The sequence below is a fragment of the Ahaetulla prasina genome, chromosome 2 (genome assembly GCF_028640845.1).
Source record: "Ahaetulla prasina isolate Xishuangbanna chromosome 2, ASM2864084v1, whole genome shotgun sequence".
Lineage (NCBI taxonomy): Eukaryota > Metazoa > Chordata > Lepidosauria > Squamata > Colubridae > Ahaetulla > Ahaetulla prasina.
Window position 1 is genome coordinate 37,604,690 of NC_080540.1, and position 20,295 is coordinate 37,624,984.

Here is a 20,295-nt window from a genome sequence, read left to right on the forward strand (position 1 = left end):
CTTTGAAGACCATTTGGCGACCGTCTCCAGGAGAGCATTTTATCAGGTTCGCCTGATCCGCCAGTTGCGCCCCTTCCTGGACCGGGATGCCTTATGCACAGTCACTCATGCCCTTGTTACCTCTCGCCTGGACTACTGCAATGCTCTCTACATGGGGCTCCCTTGAAGAGCACCGGAGACTTCAGCTAGTTCAGAATGCGGCTCGCGGGTTATTGAGGAGCGTCGGAGCTCCCACATAACACCTACCCTGCGCAGACTGCTCTGGCTACCTGTTGTTTTCCGGGTGCGCTTCAAGGTATTGGTTACCACCTTTAAAGCGCTCCATGGCTTAGGACCGGGCTATCTACGGGACCGCCTACTGCCGGCTTCTATCTCCCATCGTCGCACGCTCCCACAGAGAGGGACTCCTCAGGGTGCCGTCAGCCAAACAGTGTCGACTGGCGGCCCCAGGAGGGCCTTCTCTGTGGGAGCTCCACCCTGTGGAACGAACTTCCCCTCGGACTTGACAATTACCTGACCTTAGGACCTTTCGCATGAACTTAAAACTTATTTATTTCATATGGCTGGACTAGCCTGATTTTTATTTTTATTGGATGGGTTTTTAAAATTGTGTTATTTTATAGGGGAGTATGTTTTTTAACGTTTTGGGCATTTAAATTAGTTTTTTAAGGGTTGTTTTTAAATTATTGTGTGTATTTATATTTTATCTGCCTGTTCACCGCCCTGAGTCCTTCGGGAGAAGGGCGGTATACAAATTAAAATATTATTATTATTATTATTATTAAGAAGAGGGCTGTGAAAATATTTACAGACCCCTCACATCATGGACATAAACTGTTTCAGCTCCTACTCTCAAAACAATGCTATAGAGCACTGCACACCAGAACAACTAGTCACAAGAATAGTTTTTTCCCAAAGGCCATCACTCTGCTAAACAAATAATTCCCTCAACACTTTCAAACTATTTACTAAATCTGCACTACTATTAATCTTCTCATCGTTCCCATCACCCATCTCCTTCCACTTATGACTAACTTTGTTGCTTGTATCCTTACAATTTATACTGATATTGACTGTTTCCTGATTGCTTATTTGTAGCCTATGACTATCATTAAATGTTGTATCATTAAGTGTTAAATTTGTACACAATGACTATCATTAAGTGTTGTAGGTACTGTACCTTGATGAAGGTATCTTTTCTTTTATGTACACTGAGAGCATATGCACCAAGACAAATTCCTTGTGTGTCCAATCACACTCGGCCAATAAAAATTCTATTCTATTCTATTCTATTCTATTCTATTCTATTCTATTCTATTCTATTCTATTCTATTCTATTCTATGCATACAACACTTAAATGTTAGGCAGCGAGTGCTGCTAGTTCTCTCCCTATTGCAACCTCAAGACTGACTCTTTCCCAGCTATTACCCATTGAATGTAGATACCAATAAGAGTACCTGTAGTTCTGGACCGAGCTGTGGAGACCTTAATGCTCTATGAGTTTGGTTATTTGCTTGCAGATATTTCATTAGTCAACTAAGTAATATCATCAGTGTCGCTTGTAGCTTCCTTTGCCAGTGTTGATGGGGGAGTGGTTTTCTCTTTGAAAGTTCCAATAGAAGATAATACTGTATTTGTAGCTCAAGTTTGAACTGTGGGGCCCTCAGAAATTACTTGATTAGGGTAATATTTTTGCTTGTTTGTTTGCTTGGGATTAATCCCTGCTTATCTGGATGTTGGCTGCTAGAGGATGTGTCATGGTCTTTTTGTTTCCTTCTTAGCTTTTCCATGGTCTCTTTTGAATGGTCTGTAAATGTGCTCCACCTCTATATGTCTATTGATGGCTGATATGACAAGCTTCCAGGAATCCTCTAGTGGTTTTGGATTTGATGCTCAGATTCCCAGTTGAAACTATGGTTGAATCTGTCCATGCTTTCTGAGTATACAGACCACATTGAATGCAGATGTTTGAAAACAAACAAACATCTAGGGTCACTTATTTACTTATATTCAGCTACATGGTCACCCTGACTGCACGGACTTCCCTAGCGCTCTCTTTTTGGAATATGCATCTTGGCAGACATCCAGACCCTGAATCCCTGAAAATTTTGATTGCATTACCTAGCAATGTCAACATTTATTTTCTTTGTCAAGAACAAACATGGCTGTAACAGTATACTTTTTAAAAATTCATTTTATTCATCCTATGTATACATTTTGTTTTTGTCCATAGGAAAGCACCTATCCAATGCAGCACATTGTGATCAATAAAAGAAAATCACTGAAACATTATTTACCCTTTTCTTTTACTGACCCAAAAGGAAAAGTAAAATAATTAAAAAATAAGAAAGCAATATAACAAAAGTGCTTGCAAATATTATTGAATTTCATAAAGATTAATGGGATCCTTACAAAAGTATATGTATATATTACAAGAACTGCTTAATCATTTGGTGGTCCTCTTGTTGGAAAAAAAGAAGAAGAAATAATCCACCTAAAAATTAGTAACTATCGTATCCTCCTTATATGTCATTAATTTTCTTTCCTTTTTTTGCACCATTGATAGACATCATCATAATACTACTTAGTATAAAGGAATGTATAGGGTTTTTAAAATATATTTTTGTATAAATACTCAGTCACCTCATTACTGAAAAATAGATGGAGTTAAGCACCATATTTCTGTTTAAATGCTTACAGTGCAAGTTTCCCTTTTCCCTATAGAACATTTAAAAAAATGAGTGATATTGTAACAAAATCACTACTCCTTTATACTACACAGTATTTTCATAAAATGTACTCTGAAAGGTATTTTTGGCATTTTTTCTTAAAAAAAATACACCTTTTAATATTTATTTAAATCTATAATGTATATTTAACATTTTGACCTGCCTGAATTTATTCAGTTCTGAAATGTATTAGCTGTGAATCCTTGTAAGAATTTTTTTTCATTATTTGTTAAAGATATTCATATATGCTTCTCATCAGAAATCATCCTATAATAACTGTAAAGTGGATTAAAAAACAATATTTTGCCATTATTCGAGAGAACCAAGGAACAGCTTATGCTCCACAGTGAACATGCAGGAGAAATCATATTGATGGCCAACATTATCTTACTGATCCACAGCAAGAATAAATGTATAAAAGATGGGTAGTTTGTGGTTTGGTGTCAGCTGGAAGCAACCAGATCCATTCATGAAAAGTTCAGCTACTTTGTTGCATTCTATCTATAATACAAGAATCTCCCCAGACTGTTTGTCTTCTCTTGGGAACCAACAGATTGGTTCCATGGAACTTGGAAGAGGCCTTGGAAAAGGCTTATGCCTTTTGTGGCTGAGCAAGGACTCAAGGCTAGTTCTAAGCTTGACCCCTCCTCCCTGCCTGGCTGGGAGTTTCCTAACATTTGGGCATATTTATAAAGATTATGTTACCTGTTCAGTCAAAATAATAATTTTGATCTAGCAGTTAGGTAAATGAGCTTGGAAGACCTAAGTACCTGGAGATATGGAACTCTTTGTGAAGAACCTTGTTTGCACTTTGTCTTCTCAGACTGGTCACAAGCTATTTGACCTGACAAACTAGTAAGAGCAAAAATGCATTCAATATTTGAATATGCAATGCTATATTAATAAATTATTTTAATATTAATACAATGTGTTTATTTTGAATCAGATTTCGGTGACAACCCTTTTAACGTCAGAGAAGGAGTTCAACATAAATTATTGTGAAGGGACAGATATTTCAGGGAGGTTTACAGTAGAATCATTTAATTTTTCTAAATCTGCCCAGTAGTTGATAAGCAAATGGCTTAGATATTTTTTAAAAAAATAAAACAATAGCTCATGGGGTGATTTGCAAATGCATAGTGAACATGGTGGTGTAATTTTTTTTGAAGCTGTTTATATTGGAAAATGTAACCAACTTTATTAAGTTTATAACTTACTGATTTTAAGGTGTAACTGCTATTAGGGATATCAAGTTTGCTACAAGAGAGATGGCTTTGTTCCAGTAGTAGATAACTATTTATTATTGAAATCTTACCATGCAATAATTAAAACTCAGCTAAAATTCATAAAATAAGGTATGTGTGTTTATCAATCTTGCAGATAAAAAGTTATTTTGAAAAAATAAATAGGGAAATTAGACATAACATCTCTTCTTCATGTGGTATATTTGGCAGAAAAAACAACCTTTTGGTATTACTGACTTCTCAATAACAGAAATTAAATATTCTGATTTTTACGAATTATTTTTGGAGTAAATGTAATGTTTTTACACACAAATATGATTCTGCTCTGCATTGCTCTAGAGTAGAAATGCTTAAAATATAGCAATTCTGATCTGATCCATATGTACTTATTATTTTTTTGAAAAATAGTGCAGTATGTATTGCAGATTAACCTAATTCCCAATAGGAATATATGCTGTGATACAGCATATATAGCAATTCCAAAATTTCATCAATGTGGATATGGATTAGTGTACATTATTTTTTCCTTGTTATTAATGATTCTGCAATTTCTTTGAACAATCAATTAATAGCAGAAGGATTGTATAGGACTAATTGTATAGCACTAATTAAGGCAAAATATTTTTGTGTTCCATTATGTTTACTTGAAAAATAAGTATATTCTTCCTCAGCAGAAACTCAATTCTTGGAGCTGGAGTTAGATTCCAGATCCAGATCCCACATATTGAAACCTCTCTTTAAAACCATGTTTAAAAACATGGTTTCCTGCTAATATGAAATTTTAGGCAAAAATTCAAATGTCTAATTTTTAGAAAAAAAATTTCTTCAGTATTCATTTAGTTTCCATATTTTGACTTGCAATTTTGAAGACCACTGATCCGGTCTTCTAGACTGAAAGTAACTGTTCCTTGTGGTATATGTTGCTGATATAATAGCACACACAAAATCCTATCACTGAAAATAATTTCTCTGAAGAAGGAACCACTCATAAATTTCTGAATAATATTAGGCCTTCATCCAATGTAGGCAAAAGCTTTGTCTGCCTTAAACTAATATTGGAACCAATTCTCATTTTACACAAATTTAATTACTCATTCTCCATTGCCACAAGACATGACAAAGAATTAGCTTTTAAAGCCTACAGGTTATTAATAAATATTATCATATTAGCACCAAACCAGTGACTTTTATAGGATTAGTCAATGGAAATGACATGCCATTAAAAATATGTAAGATATAGTTATTGATAAAGAGAAAATACTATCATGCATGTTCACCAAATCTCTGCAGAGTACTGACTGCTATATAAATTTAATAAAAATAATTATTTTCCTCATAAGGAAGAGTTGGTTTTAAAATGCCAAAAACACCTTAATGAAAACCAGTAAGCACCTTACAAATATCAGTGCAGCCTGTAACAAGAAGAGAAATTACTGAATGAAGGTAAACAACTGTATACAGTGACAATAAACGTATCACTTTTGTCAAAATGCTACATATGATGTAGAATATGTAAAAATGCAGTGGTGTGACTGCAAGGTTTAATTTTTTTTTAAAAAAAAGAACACAGGATAAGCAGCTTTAATATAAAATTTTACATACAAAAATATTAAATCAAAATAAATAATTCTGGACATAAATATAATACATTAGAACTTCAAGAATATACTGTACACACATACACGTATGCATACATCACAGATACAATCATACTTTTTTAAAAAGGCACATTACATACATTTTTTTCTCTCTCTCTCACATACACATATAGACGCACATACACACAAACATAGAAATTTAAAAAATGGAAGGCAGAGGTATTGCTTAATTGTCCTTCATCCATCTTGCTTAAGCTCCCGGCATTAAGAAATCCTGGAAATTAAAAACAAGATAAAGAGATCTCATTTCTACTTTCTAGACAACAGAGGGGTGTGTGTGTGTGTGTATCTGAACTTTTATGGGGACAGTCTGATATGCACAGAAGCACCATAATTCTACTCTGTACAGTTTAACAACCTTTTTTTTTTTACATTAGTGGAACAGCTTCTAGCACTAGGCCCTTATATCACTAAATTATCTTTATATCATTTGACTTAGGTTTTATATGCAGATAATTGAATTATGCATAGATTCAACACATGCAGACTCAGCAATTCCTCAATGTTTTTGGAACCACCAAATTTGTGAGAATCACTTCCCAAAGGGTCAAGTGTCCAAGCCATGGCTGACATCCAAAATCTCATCTTAAAAAGAAAAAGGGTAGATTTTCCTTAAAGCAAACAAAGAATCAGACAAGCCGCTATTTTCATATGGATTAGCTGCCTTGAGTGCTCATCAATAAATGAATGAATGAATGAATGAATAAATGAATGAATGGCAATTCAGAAATACCAGCCGGGGATAGGTTTAAGTAGATATGATTACTCAGAAATAGTTTTTTTGATCAAATGTTATAGTGGTGATGGCGAACCTTTTCGTCACCAAGTGCCCAAACAGGAATGTATGTGCATGCCTGTGTACCAGAGCCCTGGAAGTTCGAAGACCTTCAGGTTTCCGGGGCTCCGGCACGTGTGAAAATCAGCTTGCCGGTGCACATGTGTGCACCAAAAACCATAAGAGCAGCTGGTGACGGCAAGCGTGCCCACAGAGAGGGCTCTGTGTGCCACCTCTGGCACGTGTGCCATAGGTTCGCCATCACTACTATAGCAGTAAGCATATTGTTGTGATGACATCTGAATATTCAAGAAAAACAAAACAATAAATGTTAAAACTTAATAAATTGACAACTGAGTGTCAACTGAATGTCTTCGACGTTGCTATTCCTTACACTGTGTGATGGAGCTCCAAATTCTGAAGACAGCCAGCCAGCATGAAACTAAACATTTGATGATAGCAGTATTGTACTATCACAAAGCAAATCTTACTCCTTTTATAAATGAAGGAGTAGAGTTTGTCTCACAACATTGCTTTTGTCATTTTGATGCAAGAAGCTGTGGATATAGTCCAGAGGTGGTATTCAGCAGGTTCTGACCAGTTCTGGAGAACCGGTGGCGGAAATTTTGAGTAGTTCGGAGAACCGGTAAATACCACTTCTGACTGGCCGTGCCCCATCTATTCTCTGCCTCCCGAGTACCAGTTAATCGGGAGGAAATGGGGATTTTGCAATATCCTTCCCCTGCCACGCCCACCAAGCCATGCCATGCTCACCAAGCCACACCCACAGAACTGGCAGTAAAAAAATTTGCAACCCACCACTGATATAGTCCCTGAGAAAGTTTCTACAAAATGTGAGTGAAACAGGGGCCTCCTCTGAATATCTTAATCAAAGTCAAGCTGGCTTTTCATAATCAGCAAGCCTATGAAATGTTTCCCAGATGAGTCCATAAAGGGGCTTTGGAGCATATGAGGGCACAAAGCTCCTTTCTGCACATCCTTAAAACAGTTGTGATATGAGGTAGTCAGTAAAGGAGGTCTACCTGTACCCTCTTCTTCTGAACAAATCACACTTAGGTGTGGGTGGAAAACTTAGGGAAAAAGTGGAAGTGAAGATTTTAGAGCTAAATCCAAGTACGGTTTTGTGCCAGAAGTGATGTCATTATACTCAAATGTATCAGTGTTCAGTATGTGATGACTCCATGTACTATAATTCTGAGGCTGAGAGATTGCAAAGCAAAGCTTGCCTGGGGGAATTATAGTTCAGCCAAATGAACTTCACTGCAAATAAATACAGACCTAGTTGATTAAATAAATATCACTGACCAGATATACAATTAAACCCATAAACATTTGAATATGTGTCAGTATAACACCAAGATATACAGAAATTACAACTTACCATTGCTATAACACTTGAACATCGAGGCCAGTTCCAGACGATGGAGTACATTTTCCACAGTAACCACCACATTTTCCTATTACTTTGGTACCATCCTATATAGATAAAATGAGGAGGGGGGGACAATACACCAGAGAGGAGTAAATGCAATTCTTCATATCCCAAATCTATTTGAGCAATTTATAGAAGGAAAATATATTATCAACCCTAACCCCAATTACATGAGTCAAAGGGAACATATTTCTGAATGAAAATGCAGAGGGTTATAAAAGGAAAATATATTTAGGTTAAAGGAACATACAAGGAAATGAAGGAACTGATAATAAAATAAAAACGTATAAAACAATGAGGCCGCCACCCCAACTCTGTAAAACCTTATGATTTTAAAATGAAATTATACACATACAACATTCAGTATTTGTTCTGTTTTCTTTAATATATGTGGGTATATGCATAATTTTGTACTTATTTATTTATTTATTCTGTCATGATTATGTAGTGTATATTGGAGGTGGTGACTCTTTGAGAGCTGTATGCAACAAAATTTCATTTTAATGTATGCCGATTAGCCTACATTCAAAGTGGCAATAAAGTGTATTCCAAGTCTAAGTCTATTTCTGCTTCAAACGTCTTTTGATTAAAACAACAACAACAGAATTTGCCTCAGAAAGACAGAAAAAAATATAAAAGGTGAAACAAACAAAAAACAAAAAGCAGTTGCAAAGAAGAAAGTCTTTTGGAAATCGGTTGTATTGTCACCGCACCGCGATAGTATAACACATGAGACTTTCCAGTCCTACATGTTGTTAAAGTGTAGTCTGCAAAACTTCTGTGTTTGCTACTCTTGATCTCTGCTACGGATCCCACTGTCTTGCTCACTTGTTCTCCTGACACTGAAACTTCAAGAGCTGCGCCTGACAGCTGAAGCAGGGAAAGTAGTCAATATTGATTGTCTTGAGTCTCTGCTTTCAGTTGGTCATTTGGGATTCCTTCTAGGAGTTCCTGCCGAACATTGATTTTTTTCCCCCAGCTGCTTCACAGTAACTAACTGAAAATTCCCCTTTGCACTGTCTCTTTTGAGACAAATATGATACTTTCTATTTTCTACAGGTCTTGGATCCCTTTATGTGCAAGTGGCCCAAGTATGCCAACCGTTCTTCCGCTGGAATTGTCCTGCTTATTGCAGCAAATTGTTGATCACAGTAAGATTGACATTTGTGTAGATTCTCAAACTAAGGGTTTGCAGCTCCAGGGAAGGAGAGGGTGGGGACCGTAATGGGGAAAGGGATTGCACTTATTCCTGTTCTGCCTGAATGCTTTTGCTGACTTGCTGGACTGGGATATGCGTAGAATATTTGGTCTAGTGGTGAAGGACCAGGCTAGAAATCAGTAGGGTGTGAGTTCTAGTACCTCTTTAGGCATGAAAGCCAGCTGAGTGACTTTGGGCCAGTCCCTCCCACTTAGTCCAACCCACCTCTCAGGGTTGTTGTTTTGGGGAAAATAGGAAGAGGAAGGTGTATTAGGTGTGTTAGCTGCCTTGACTTATTTATGCTTATTTATTCTAATTGTATGTTATATTCAGGCATATTCAGGAAATTACTATACAATTATTAGTATAGTATAAATAAGCCGTACACAATGGAGCAGCCTAGTACATTATATCTCTGGATTCATGGAGGATGAGGGTACTTAGGCACTACAGACCCTGGGAAAGAATTTGTCTTTCTTTCCTTGAGTTTAATAGCATTGTTAGAACAAGCACTGAACTGCCTACTGTGGAGGACTCAGACAATTAATTAAAGAAGTGTGTGCAATCACGAAGCTCAGTCTTTTTACTTTCACGGTTAAGCAGATCCACTAATTAATTGCAATAATACAGATCAAGTTGAATTTACTCCAATCTATGGTTTCAAATCCACCAATTACATACCACGCTTTGCAATTCTTGGGCTTTAGTTTTGACTTCAAGGGGCCAGCCTTTCATATACACACACACACACATACTTTTTTGCTATTTACAAGAAGGAGCGGCAAGTTAGCATACGCCACACTTTAATTCAAAGTAAGTTTCGCTTACAGGAGATCTTGTGATTTCAGAAACAGCGTAATTTCCTTGTGAAAGCCACTTTGAGGTCTGCATTACTGACAGGCCAGTTCCAGAGAGGTTGATGCTAAAGCGACCCTTTCAAAAAAAGAAAAAAAGAAAAAAAAAGACGTATATGAGATTGTACTGGCTTTCTGAAATGATTACTAAATACCCCAAATGCATGCTCTTTTAAAAACAAAGACAAAAGAAAGAAAAAGAAAGAAAATCCATTTATGGGAACGATGTTGTTTTCTAGTGCTTTGGGTCCCCTGTGTAACAACAGACCACAAAGTCATTATTCTAACAAGAGCGCCCTGGCACTGCTTTCAATTGTTCCAAGCCCTCCCAGCGATTAGCACATACTGTACAAATCACAGCAGGAATGAGATTAAGCATTTATTCTCATTTGCAGCAGTTTGAGAACAAGGCTGCCTTGCTGTGGCCTGCCAGCTGAGGGCATTCTTGTCCTTCAAGTGATCTTTGTTGCTTTTTAACTCTTCTGAGAGAGGGAGGGAGAGAAAGAGAGAGAGAGAGAAAGAGAGGGAGAGGGAGAGAGAGAGAAAGAAAGAGAAAGAGAGGGAGACACACACAGAGAGAGGGACAGAGAGAGAGAGAGAAAGAGAGGGAGAGGGAGACAGAGAGAGAAAGAGACAGAGAGAGAGAAGGAGAGGGAGAGAGAGAGAGAGAAAGAGAAAGAGGGAGGGGAAAGAGAGAGAAAGAAAGAGAGGGAGACAGAGAGAAAGAGAAGGAGAGAGAGAAAAAGAGAGAGAGAGGGAGTGAGTGAGATAGAGAGAGAAAGAGGGAGAGAAAGAGAAAGGAAGAGAGAAAGAGAGAGAAAGAGAAAGGAGGGAGAGAGAGAGAGAAAGAAAGAGAGGGAGAGGGAATGAGAGAATAGCAGTTTTCTACATTTGGACAGCTATATTTTCTTGCTCTTTTATCTAGATAGGACATTTGCCTGGTTGACTTGTCTCGATTTTCTGTGGCCAAAATTAAGGCTCTTTTAGCATTTGTATGTCTGAACAACATACAAATGCTAAATGCTTGCTACATCTCAGGGATAACTGGCTCTCATGTGAAACCATTCATTCAACAGGGCCTAGTCTTTAGTCCCCATTCATGATGGGAAGCAGAGATTTCTCTTAATCTGCTGTCTCTCCCCTCCCACCATGTTTGAGATTCTTCAGTTACACAGAAACTTGTCGCACCAATTATACATTGTTTTCAAAAAACAAGCAAATATTATTTTGTTTCCTTAGCTCAAATTAGTTATTGTTATGCATTTTAATCTGGTGCTTTATGCAGTTTTAATAATTAGTTCTCATTTATTTTATGAGTCTCTTTAAGAATTCCTTTGGATTAAACGGTGGACTACTTGCAAAAAAACAACAACAACTGGCTTAAATGTAATAATATATTAAATACAAGAAAAAAAAATTAAAGAACATTTGATCACCACAATATTTGGATCGCCACGAGAAACCCTCAATTCAGAGGTACAAACTCTTTTATCAGTACAATTTAAAAAAACCAAACAGAATGTACAATATTCAAGACAAGGAGTGACAAAATAAGGCAATGGTTGGTGCATGACTGATCTGATTGGGAATAAATGGCAAAATGCTGGAAGGTAACCAGTGATCAAGGGATACCTGTGGGCATTTGGCTGCACTGTAGCAATCCCCAGCAGTGGCAAAAGGAACAGGCCTCCCATCAAGTGTCTGTGCAAACTGTAAATCGGTAGCTATGAAAAAATATTTGGCAAGAACCAGAGACAAAGGGGAAATGGAACGGTTGGGAAAGGAAAAAAAATGCAAATGTTTAATTTGGCTCTTACAGAAAATAAAACACTTAACTTTATACATTTATTTTTCTGACTCATCAGCAATCCTCCTTGATTTTTCACATAGATAATTAAATGAGAAACTTGGCACAACGTTTAAACTTGTGTAGCGAGTTCCTGAACACGAGGAATAATTCTGTGAAAACCATTCACCATTACAAGCTTTGTAAATATATGCAGGGGCACCAATCTTTTAATAATGTACTACAGGTTTGCCTCTTTTCTCTTCGTTTGTTTATGTTTTCTGATTGTTTATTTGTACCCTATGACAGGGGTCTCCAACCTTGGCAACTTTAAGCCTGGAGGACTTCAACTCCCAGAATTCCAGCAAAGCTGGATGGGGAATTCTGGGAGTTGAAGTCCTCCAGGCTTAAAGTTGCCAAGGTTGGAGACCCCTGCCCTGTGACTATAATTAAGTGTTGTACCTTAGAATTCTTGATGAACGTATCTGTTCTTTTAGGTACACTGAGAGCATATGCACCAAAGACAAATTCCTTGTGTGTTCAATCACACTTGGCCAAAATTCTATTCTATTCTATTCTATTTTCTAATAAGTCTAAAATTGTAGGATGGTTCTATAGCAGCAAGTTTCCCCTGCCATTTGTTTTAACCATAAGCATAAAGTGTGGATGTAGTCTTATAGACCATAAAAGAACTGCAACTTATTTGGCCTATTTCATATGCCTCTTTAGGAGCTATCACTAGGATCTGCCTCTCGCTAGGGACAACGTCCCGCTACAGTACAAATGTTAGCTCCAACATTGTTGCTAAATTGTGCAACCTGATTGCTCTTGTATATCTATTTCTGCTTTCTGATGGGACTTTCTGGTGAGAACTACCGTCCCAATACTGTGAGATGTCAAGCTTCAGGGAAACCAGGAGATCCAGGCAGTTCAAACGGGTATCAGGATTTATTGCAAACTTAAGCTCTCTACAAGAATCTGACCCGCTAATGTTCAAAGCAATTTGGTGGTAGATAAGGAATTCAAAGTGGGTTGGACCTAGATTTCATGTGGGCGAGAAGGAATACAACTGATGGGGACATATCTGTCCCCTCCCTCAAGCTCAGCCTGGTCACTATGATTTGATTGCTTATTCGTACCCTATGACTATCATTAAAAGTTGTGCCTTATGATTCTTGATGAACGTATCTTTTCTTTTATGTACACAGAAAGCATTCAAAGACAAATTCCTTGTGTATCCAATCACACTTGGCCAATAAAAAATTCTATTCTATTCTATTCTATTCTATTCTATTCTATTCTATTCTATTCTATTCTATTCTATTCTATTCTATTCTATTTCCCTAATGAGAAATGGGATTATATACAGTAGAATTTTCATGACAATGCTTAAGGTTATAATGTTACATTTGAGTTTAGCTGAGGCAAGATAGGGAAAAAAACATTCACAGAGAACTAAGTTTAATGTGCAGCAAGGTAAAATATTTCGTTTTTAAGCACTGTAAGAGATATGGTAATATAAAAGTTAAACTCGGGAAATATAAGCTGGTCTCCTTTAAAATAACAATTCCAACAAAGAAAAACAAGACGAGAAACAAAATATTGTTGTTACTCACTTATTATCTGCATAGCATTCAGGTCCAGCCTTACTTTGCTGAAGGCAGAAAACCCAGCTGCTGTGTAATCTTTCCTACACTGACAATTCTCTCTTCGGCTTCCATTATATGGACATTCAGTTGGGTTATGTAACCTGAATCAAAAGAAAGCCCCTTTTCTACTTACTGCAAGAAAAATTATACAAGGTAGCGAGATATAATAAAAAATACAGAATGGCTGCCTGTCCTTACCTGTAGCTGTAGACTTCTGAGAAATTCTCCGCATCACCATTTACCAAAGTGATATATTCTTTAGGGCTATCAGAGTCCATGCCAGCACAGTATATCTGGGGGAGGGGGGAAAGGAGCCATAATTTTATGAAATGGTTAAAACTGATGATGAGCGCAAAGGGCAGAAATAAGAAGAGGGTACAGAATTATGATTTTCTGAAAAAAATTGCACAATGTAAATGTAATTGAATCTCAAAGGGCCAGTTGCTCATTTTCTTTCCACATTGTTCTAACAATCTTTGCTCTCATGAAATGAGAGCTGAAACAAAAAGCTTTCTTCATAATGATACTTATTGTGGAATGCCTTGCTTCTAATTCACTGAAAAACAAATGCCTGTGCTCCCAGCAAGAAAACAAAAATGTATAACAGGCAGAAGAATCTGTAGTCATTTGAACCTAAGGTACCCCCACCATCATATAAACAGTAATTTCCCCCTCAAAAAAACAAGAGGAGGTGTTTGATTCATACCTTTAAAAGTCTTCCTTTAACTTTTAGAAAATATTCACCATCCTCAGTAATGACTTTGAGTCTTTTTGCCTCTTTGCAGCTTGTTGGTAGCTCACCTAAAATAAGGAAAAGAAAGATGAGGCTCTAATCAGCAAAAACTAAACCGTCAAAATAACGCAATGTGGATTTCTAACAGCTGATCAGCGGATTATTACTGTGAATATTTCAAGATAAGTGAAATGTCTTCAATTATTTAAGTAAAGAGAAAGACCTTGGAAGTGCATGAAACAGGGAATCTCCACCCCCCCCCACAACACCTGCAGTGATGTTATAAAATTTGTAAGATAAGATTTTTTGGGGCTGGGGAGATGATTCAGCACCAGACTTCCAATGTCAGTGCAACCTATGGCATTTTGCTCATACAGCCATCTAAGGGATACGTTATCACTGGTTGCTCCACATTTAAAGTGATTCCAGCCCTGGTTCATCATCTTATAAAGCGTACGAAAAGAAATCAGTAAAGTTAGGCATAGAAAAGGTTAAAGTTTTCTTAGATTATTATACTTGAAGATCATTGCGGCAGTTCATTTGTTGGAAGAACACATTTTTTTTTAAAAAAATGCCATTTTTGTTGTCTTATAGGATCTCCACCTCCCACGCCCCCAGTATCTAGGTGCTAGGAAATTTTATTTGTGTCTTACATTCATTCCCCTCCCTCCTTCCCTTATTTGTGCATTGCAGACTGCACATATGATGGTCTCTCAAGCACTGAGTCCCATGCATTGTCATGAAATCAAGCACCGTAACATTCCCAGCTAATTCTGTTGTTGTCTTCCTGGCTTAGAAAGTGCTGCAGGACATTTTTACAACACACCACTGAAGTAATGCCAAACAGTGGTGGGTTTCAAAATTTTTTACTAGCGGTTCTGTGGGTGGCTTAGTGGGTGTGGCTTGGCTTGGTGGGCATGGCAGGGGAAGGATACTGTAAAATCTCCATTCCCTCCCCACTCTGGGGGAAGGATACTATAAAATCCCCATTTCCTCCTGATCAGCTGGGACTTGGGAGGCAGATAATAGATGGGGGCGGGGCCAATCAAAATTTTTACTACCGGTTCTCCGAACTACTCAAAATTTCTGCTACCGGTTCTCCGGAACTGGTCAGAACCTGCTGAAACCCACCTCTGATGCCAAAGCTTGAGGGCTCTTCAAACCAGAGTTCCCAAATTCTTAAGAGAGATTGTGTGAGTGTGGAAGGGAGCTAGTTTTTTTAAAAAACTAAATCCCTCTAAAGCGGGGGTTAGCAACCTGTGGCTTTGGAGCTCTTTCATTCTGCTGCTGCGGCTCCTTGTTGCCAGTCAGCTCCACAATTGATAGGGCTTTCGATTAGGACAGGAAGAGGAAAAAGGACACCGCGCTAGGAGGAGACTCTATGGTGGGGGAACCGGACTTCCAGTCGGCTCCACAATTGAATGAGGAGCTTCTGGTTAGGATTTTTGTGGCTCTTTGAGTGTTTAAGGTTGCCAACCCTGCTCTAAAGGAATGGCAACTTTAGGTGGCATGGACTTCAACTCCCAGAATTCCCCAGCCAGCAATGCTTAATTTAATTTGAGTGAAAAAGGGTGGAATGTGATATAAAAATGTGTGGAACTAGATCTGTACTAATACTAGCACAGAATTAAAAGGAAAGCTAAAACTCATTTCCGAAGACTCTTACAATTATGGATGTTGTGGCATGGCCTTCTTTCCTCAGGTTTTAAATCATCAAGGCACAAGGTACTTGCTTGGTCATTGTTTGTGAGGCACTGAACTGACCGATGCATCACCCCAATTCCACAAGTCACTGAACACTGAAAAGGAAGGAAACCAAATTCAGAACCTTTCCTAATACCTATAACTTTCTAGTGAGTTATGGGGAGCAAGAAAGAACAAAAATTTAACTGGCTAACAAAACCAAAGCTTAATTAAATGCATCTTTATCCTCTTGGCTCTTCTGAACTCTACAAAATGCTTTGTTGCGTGTTTAGTACAACTGTGTGAAAATTAAGATGCTCTTTAAAAACAAAGATATTAGGAACTTTGCATAGTGAGAACTACAAACCTACGAAGGCTTAAATAGCAGAACAATTTTTAAAAGTAGAAGAAACTGGGGAGGAAACTTTTTCACACAGTATGCAGTTTTTAACCAGTGCTATAAAGAGCAATTTGCCATCTAACTAACTCTCTCTCTCTGTGTGCATACATACACAGATTTTCTTGCTGGCAGGCATATTATCACAGCTATTTATGACCGGATACAGTAATATACCAGCTGAAAAAAGGACATGCTGAAGGAAAACCAATTAATTGTTCAAAATATCATTGATCTTTCTGCAATAAAACTCTTTGGTAAGGTGCAGATCAAAGATGGAACAATTAAGGAGAAGTAGCAGGATAAACTGCAGGATAAATTACAGACTGCACCAGCTGTTTGCAGTTATTTAGAGAAATAACAACAAACAAATGCAGATGGATACATATCCAGTTACTGAGTAAACAAGCTCAAGTGGAGGTACAAGGTAATACTTCCCATTTTTAGCACAAATTAGAAACTACATTATCCCTAATTTAAGAGCACATTTAGAAGGTTTTGAGAGCACATCTAAGTCACCTTTGGGTGGGCAGGGAATTACATCTAACTGTGGAAGGGATACATGGGTCCCAACATTGGGTGAGACAAAATTGCAAAATGGGTGAGACTCCACATGGCAAGAAAAGAATATTTTCTTCTCTTTCCAAAGTATTCTGGAGACAAAATGCTAAGTGTTTTTAAAACCATGCTAAGCCACTTTAAGATTTACATTGCGGCTTTTGTGTTTCCAGCCTCAAAAATAGAAAAAAAAAAAAGTATGAACTTGCTGAGTTTTCTCTAATGGAACTTCCTTGTTCTAAACCACACTTCTCTAACTAGGGCAGTAATAACTATTGAAAAGAAATACAAGCAACACTTCACCATAACTGACTATTCCAGTGAATAGTATGAAGGACTAGTTTCTCTTTTAGCAAAGATCTACAGCCACAACAAGCTTTGCACCGTAAAATGTATGAAGCCAAGTGAAAATCCATCTAACAAATACGAAAGTTACTTGAAGAGCTGTCAGAAAGGCTCTTTTCAAAAGTTCAAATGGATTGGATTTTATTTCTGTATCCAAGCAATACAAACAATTGGTCACAGCAAGAGGAGAGCCTTCTGAACTCCAAACAAATGCCAGACTCTTCAGTTGTGTAGGAATGGTGTTAAAAGGAAAGAAGGGTCTGTATGTGACCTTGTAAATGGAATTTGGGTTTTTCAGTAGCAAAATTCCGTATCTCCTAGCAACACAGGACCACACAATCTGACCACCTTGGTTTGAGCATGCTTCGGTCAACACTTACTTATTTAGTGTTGGCCTGCCTAGCTTTCTTTCTTCATTTACTCAACCGCCTAGAGTTCATATTGCTTTACCTTATGGATGAGGAGAAGCAGTGATTGGCAGTGAGAAGATAACCTAGGTAAGGAATAATGAATTCTTTTTCAAGCCGGAACTGGATATTGAACAAATTTTCTATCCTTTGTCGCTACTTTCTATTCACGTTAACTAGTTGGCTGATCATTTTATTTCATATTTTATTTTATTATTATTTTATTTTGCCATGAACCGAATGCACACTCCTCTAAGCCACTATCATTTATGTCAGCTGAGGTGTAATGATTTAGATAACTTTTTTATACAAATAAAAGTTCTGGCCATTCATTGTAGGTAGGGAGAATTAAATCAGGGTAGGCAACCTTTGAAGGGTGAAAAAGTGTATTTGGCACAGGCCATTTTCCAAATCATAAATGGGGCCATGAAAATGAGGTGAGTGGGACTAAACCAGGAACTAAAATTCATTAAATACAATTAATCCAATAGTGAAATCCAATTTTTTTAACTACTGGTTCTGTGGGCTTGGCTTGGTGGGCATGGTGTGACTTGCTAGGGGAAGGATATTGCAAAGTCTCCATTCCCACCCCACTCTGGGGCCAGCCAGAGGTGGTATTTGCCGGTTCTCTGACCTACTCAAAATTGCTGCTACTGGTTCTCCAGAACCTGTCAGAACCTGCTGGATTTCACCCCTGAATTAATCCATTTGTATTTAATAAGTGTTCTCTTTAGCATGTTGAATGTACAACTCAGTAGCAACTCTGCATGAAACTGGTAGCATAATTAATATACTGATGGTGCTCAGTTGTACATTTTTACCCTGGGTTGCTATCAAGGTTCTTTTCTGTTATGTGGAGGCTGGATGGGAAAGGTCAGATTTTGTCTTACTCCTAGCAAGACCAAATGGTTGTAGGTTTTAGGGCCCCCAGAATCTGGAGATGTTTCCACTTTTGACTCTGGTTAGGGTGGCAGACAGAGTTGGTACACAATTTGCAGGTCCCCTTGGACTTGCAGCTCTCGACTGAGAAGGTGGCAGCCGTGGCTGTGAAGGTTTTTGTGCAAATCCTTCTAGTGCACAACTTGTGGCCCTTCTTGCCTGGAGAGGCTATGTTCATGGCCACTTTGTGCAGTTTGTGCACTTTGTCCAGTTGGACTGGTGCAATGTGATCTGCATGGCTCTCTACATGCAGTAGTTTCAAGGGATCTAGTGTGCCCCAGTACATGCCGTTTGGGCATAACCCAGTTCACCCATGTAGCAACACTGCTTTTCAAACTCGGCTGGCTCAGAGTAAGGGGTGTTAATTCAAAGAGCGGTAAAGCCCTACATGTCATAGTGCCAGGTCATTTGCAGGACTGCCTGTATCTAAGTATTTCTGCTCATCCCACATAATGTGGCAAGTTAAGACATATTCTGGGTCCTTCTGCCATCTAGCAGGACCCAGGAGATATTCCTTCCCTATTATAGCACCTATGGAAAAATGTCGCCCCAAGACAGTGGGATTAACTAACCCTGTTAGCTTTTTGTAGGACTTCAAAAATCTGGGTTTCCTGCAAACGTTGTGCCAAGGATGTCTGTTTAGCTCAATACATAAAATTACTTTAATTTCACATAGTTTACTAGAAGCCCTTGTTACGCTGTACTATTTATGTATGTTTAATTATTATATTTTTCTGTTACGGATATTTGAATAACCCTTTCTAAAAGCTTTTATGCTATGTTCTGATACTTTTTTAGCCAAAAACCAAAATCACGATGTTGAGAAGGACGGTCATATAATTCAATCAATCAATAGGAATAAATCAATAAATAGGAGGAGTATTTGGCATGCGGCACATGGCTCTTGGGCATGAGTTTGTACAGCCATGGAACAGACAAAAGATAAAGATTAATTAATTCATGAAGTAACACACAGTAATCCATGAAAGAGGACATCTTTAAGGTCAGTTGGGCTACGTATAAAATAAATCATGAATAATAACAAAACAAAAATTTAGAAACATACACTTCCCCAATTTCCAACTCTCCACGATGCCAAAACAGGGCACTCGCCTAGATAGCATGACTGCACATTTGGTGGTGGCGTGCCTGGACAGTGGACAGTGTTCTGATAACCGTACTCATAGTGATCTTTCCCTGTATAAATTTCACTGCAGGAAACCAGCCTTTGCTTGTAGCCTTTACCACAGGTCACAGAGCACTGAAAAATATGAAGCAAAAGCAAAACGTACGTTAAAAAAAAAATCACTCAAAGAAAGCATTTGACAAAGTAGAAAATGAGCTACCCAGTGGTCTAAGAAGTGTCATGAGTCAAATGTGAATTGCTACTATTTCCAACTTGGCTACTTTCCAGATGTTTTGGCTTAAATTCTATCAGTATATTCCTTTGTTGGTCCTGGGGCTTGGTTCCTCAGCTGGCAGGTTCATTGACTTAACTTCTGAGGAAGGTAAACTTCCTAGGTGGGTCCAGTTTTGGGTGGGGAGTGAATTATAAAAATATCACCTTGGAAGCATGGAACTTGGTAATCAACTTGGGAGCATGGATATCCTTGGCACTTTTTCCATAATTTTTCTTCAGGATCACATCCTTTCCAGGAAATGAGGCAATCCACAAGAGATAGGTGACAATATAGGATGAATACTTTACTTTGTATTCATTCTGTCTGTCAAACTAACAGCAGTGGTCATGGCGGAATTGAAAATTTTGTATGGCTATGGCAGGAAACTAAAGTACTAGAAAACAGAAGAACATAGGATGAATGTGAATCAAAAGAAGAAGCTGGAGGCTAAATGTGATGGATTATTTCAATCCTGCCTTTTAATCC

At 38.0% G+C, this 20,295-nt stretch overlaps 1 protein-coding gene across 5 annotated transcripts in view; it reads right to left on the minus strand.

Annotated features, from left to right (window-relative positions):
- Positions 1-2,176: 2,176 nt before the first annotated feature.
- Positions 2,177-20,295, minus strand: part of ADAMTS9 (ADAM metallopeptidase with thrombospondin type 1 motif 9) — a 172,313-nt gene continuing 154,194 nt past the window's right edge. For 3 of the 5 annotated variants that reach the window (XM_058168996.1, XM_058168995.1, XM_058168993.1), the window contains exons 32-40: positions 19,476-19,670; positions 15,747-15,879; positions 14,054-14,148; positions 13,546-13,640; positions 13,315-13,448; positions 11,545-11,636; positions 9,887-9,991; positions 7,810-7,904; positions 2,177-5,846 (exon numbers count right to left, since the gene is read on the minus strand). In XM_058168996.1, coding sequence (XP_058024979.1) covers positions 7,815-7,904; positions 9,887-9,991; positions 11,545-11,636; positions 13,315-13,448; positions 13,546-13,640; positions 14,054-14,148; positions 15,747-15,879; positions 19,476-19,670 — 939 coding nt within the window. In that variant the 3' untranslated portion in view covers positions 2,177-5,846; positions 7,810-7,814. Of the gene's footprint in view, positions 5,847-7,809; positions 7,905-9,886; positions 9,992-11,544; positions 11,637-13,314; positions 13,480-13,545; positions 13,641-14,053; positions 14,149-15,746; positions 15,880-19,475; positions 19,671-20,295 lie in introns of those variants that run through there. The other 2 variants (XM_058168997.1, XR_009153439.1) reach the window with 2 other exon arrangements.